The sequence below is a fragment of a genome, unplaced genomic scaffold (genome assembly GCF_019419815.1).
Source record: "Pyrus x bretschneideri cultivar Hongxiangsu unplaced genomic scaffold, Pyrus_bretschneideri_v1 Contig1, whole genome shotgun sequence".
NCBI lineage: Eukaryota > Viridiplantae > Streptophyta > Magnoliopsida > Rosales > Rosaceae > Pyrus > Pyrus x bretschneideri.
The window spans coordinates 12,906,938-12,910,617 of record NW_025999390.1 but is presented as its reverse complement, the minus strand read 5'-3'; the positions used below and the strand labels follow the sequence as shown (position 1 = coordinate 12,910,617).

Here is a 3,680-nt window from a genome sequence, read left to right as displayed (position 1 = left end):
GTCATGATTTCGACTAAAAAAATTCATTGCACCATTCCATCAAGCATTTGTTGGGCACCTATCAAAATCTACTAACATTCGTCGAAAACTTGTGATGATGATATTTATCGATAACTGTTGTGTTCTTTTAGCATCTGCATCTGCCAAGGTGTGCTTAGGATTGCAGACTGCTAAGACCTGCCTACGACGTGGTGTGCACCATTGGGTTGCATACAAGAAAAAAGAGAAGAAAGACACAGGAAAGAAAGAAAGAAATTGGAGAAGAAAGAAGCAACAATAGGTTGTAATTCAACGTTGTTCAGTCTCTTTAGTTGGAGTCAAATATAAATTTACCAACAAATATACATGAGGTTAGGAAGTTGTTGGGGACTTGGGGTCATGAGCAGCCATTGCTCCAAACTGGCTCCTCTACTAACCTCATGTTCAACAACTAAAATCAAAGCAATAGTTGATTAAGAATATTTATCTATGTATTCGAGTGTTTAATTATTGACTCACCCATTTTTCAATATTGTTTATATATAATTGAAAAGTTTAGTACGTAATATGAACATTGTATCATGCTATGAACCCAGCAAAGATGCAATAAACTCTAATGGAAGAATAGTTCAATTGAACTAAAAAATCAAAAGAAAATACCAAGCATTTTACAACTAACGAGTCATTCGTTGTTGAAAATAATTTAAACTTTGATAAGTAAGCAAAAATAACTCATTAAAGCGATCAAAACCATCAAATTGATCAGGACCATTGAAATGCTGAGTTGGTGGGCTATCCCTCACCCAATGTACATGTGAAGGTTGGTGAGAGGCCCTATCAAACCTTTTAGTTTCAGATGTTCTTGGCAAATCCCATATCACAAATGTCACCTTTCCCCTTTGCCTCTGGTAACTTTTGCCTGAAAGATATCAGATCTTTTATGTCCAAGCAGTAGAAATGGGTAAATCCAAAATTCAAACGAGAGTTGCAGAAGATAGATAATAATTGATGCTTTGGACATAAATGGCAGTAGCGTTGAGGGGGATTATAGGACCTACTGGACAAAGATTTCATACAGAAATTGTCTTTTAGGTATCGGCCATATTTCTTCTACCAGTAGACCTCAAAAATAAAAATAAAAATAAAAATAAAAAACAAGTGGAGCCATGTGTTTATTAGGAAAACCAAGTTATATGTCACGAGTTTATCGTAAACGTAGAATCATGATTTTATAATATAATCAAATTTATTGTTATCATACTATTTTAGTTTAATAATATTACGTCATGTAAACTGTAAATACAGTATTAGATCAGAACGCTTTCTGAAAAGAAAAAAAAAAAAAAAATTGAGAAAAAAAATGTAGAGTTTTATAAGAAAAACAGAGCATTCTCTCCTCTTTCTCTTCACTTATAAAATCCTCATCAGTAAACTCAATCTCTCACCTCACACTCCTCACACTTCTTTCTTTTCTCACTTTCCATCATCCTTTGGGAAATTCCAAAAGACCATTAATTTGGTTCCAGCTGAAACAAAAATGGTGGCCAAGAAATCACGGATTGTGATAATTGGAGCGGGAATGGCCGGCGTCACGGCGGCGAACAAGCTGTACACTGCTGCAGGGTCTAAGGACTTGTTCGAGCTCGTGGTTGTGGAAGGCGGGGAGAGAATTGGTGGCAGAATCAACACGTCGGAGTTCGGCGGCGACCGGATTGAGATGGGAGCTACCTGGATCCACGGCATTGGAGGCAGCCCGGTTCATAAAATTGCTCAGGAAATCAATGCCCTCGAGTCAGCGCAGCCGTGGGAGTGCATGGACGGGTCCTCCGACGAGCCCACCACCGTCGCGGAAGGTGGGTTGGAGCTGGAGCCGGATGTGGTGGACCCTATTTCGTCTCTGTTCAAGAACTTGATGGATTATGCTCAGGGGAAGCAGGTGTTTGATGAAAGTACAGACAGAGAGTGCAATGGTGATTTTGAATACAGTAAGCTTGGAGATGAAGCTTCCAGGATTTTTGCAAGCAATGACGGTGTTGGGAAGCTCAGTGTCGGCTCTTTCTTAAGGCAAGGCCTTGATACGTATTGGGTTTGGAAGAAAAACCGAGATGAGCAGGTCAGTGGCTATACAAATTGGAGCAGAAAGTTGCTGCAAGAGGCCATCTTTGCAATGCATGAGAACATCCAAAGGACTTATACATCAGCCGGTGATTTGTTAACTCTCGATTACAATGCAGAAAGCGAGTACCGGATGTTTCCTGGCGAAGAAATCACCATTGCTAAAGGGTACTTGAGCATTGTTCAATCTCTAGCCTCTGTACTCCCACCTGGGTTGATCCAATTGGGCAAGAAGGTCAGAAAAATTCAATGGCAGCCGGATAATCGCAAGAACAAGGGCTATGAATCCGACACAAGGCCTGTGAAGCTCCATTTTTCTGATGGGTCAGTTTTGTTAGCTGATCATGTTATTGTTACAGTTTCTTTGGGGGTGCTCAAAGCTTCGATTCGCCAAGATTCTGGTCTGTTCAATCCACCTCTGCCTCGTTTCAAAACCGAGGCGATTTCGAGGCTTGGATTTGGCGTTGTTAACAAGCTGTTTCTGCAACTGGGTTCTAATCATGCTCCTCCGAAGTCCCAAGATTTCAGCAAGTTTCCATTTTTACAAATGGTTTTCCACAGAGCAGACTCAGAGCTCAGGAATAAAAAGATCCCGTGGTGGATGAGGAAGACAGCTTCTCTCTGCCCTCTCTACCACAATTCCAGCGTTCTGCTTTCTTGGTTTGCAGGGGAAGAAGCACGTGCGCTAGAAGCACTTTCAGATGAAGAGATTATCAACGGGGTTTCACAAACGGTGTCCAGCTTCCTATCACAAAACTCATATTCCCATGAATTGTGCAATGGGAATGGGAATCCGGAGGGGAACTCCGAAGTGAAATTTTCCCAGGTTTTGAAGAGTCAATGGGGTAGTGATCCACTGTTTCTGGGATCATACTCGTATGTTGCAGTTGGATCAAGCGGTGAGGATTTGGACAGCATGGCAGAGCCATTGCCATCTGATGATTCGGGTAGTGCTGCTAGTTCTTCACCTCCACTGCAGATTCTGTTTGCAGGGGAAGCTACACACAGAACCCATTATTCCACAACCCATGGAGCTTACTGTAGTGGCCTTAGGGAAGCCAGTAGGCTTCTCCAACATTACCAACTTGGTGTTTAGAACAATTATTAGTAGGATTTTTATTATTTTTGATCAATTATTTCTATGAAATATTAATTAATTTTCTTTTTCATGTTGAACATCTTTGCTTCTCTTTCTTTAAAGTATTGCATGAATTAAAGAAGTCACTTTCAGTTTTCCATTCCTTCTCTTTGATTGTGAGATTGTAGTATTTGTCGGGAGGCGATTTTCACACTTCATTTTCTCTTTCGGCCCTTCGGGTATTCGGATTATACAAATCAAAGATGAATATACGGGGAAAACAAGAGATAAACCTTAAAAAGAGAAAACGAGAGTGTGACAATCAGTATCGTAACATTGTTCTCCTCAAAAACCACATGTGTGATGAGAGGGTGTGATGATACTGAATATTTCAAGGTGTTGGAGAGAAGCACAAAAACAAAGAAAGCTTTGGATGCCACCTCTCTTCCCTACCAAGTGTCCGTTTTGGATTGCTCAATGGACAGGATCCGATAAACCCGGTTCTTTC

The 3,680-nt window shown here is 40.8% G+C and overlaps 1 protein-coding gene across 1 annotated transcript; it reads left to right on the top strand.

Moving 5' to 3' along the window:
* The first annotated feature begins 1,048 nt into the window (after window positions 1-1,048).
* On the top strand, window positions 1,049-3,263 carry LOC103943993 (probable polyamine oxidase 5). Its single transcript, XM_009354378.3, has one exon. The coding sequence runs from the start codon at window positions 1,517-1,519 to the stop codon at window positions 3,188-3,190; it is 1,674 nt and encodes a 557-aa protein (XP_009352653.1). The 5' UTR covers window positions 1,049-1,516; the 3' UTR covers window positions 3,191-3,263.
* Window positions 3,264-3,680: the final 417 nt, after the last annotated feature.

Coding starts and splice junctions, on each gene's coding strand:
- LOC103943993 (XM_009354378.3), top strand. CDS start 1,517: ATGGTGGCCAAGAAATCACGGATTGTGATAATTGGAGCGGGAATGGCC.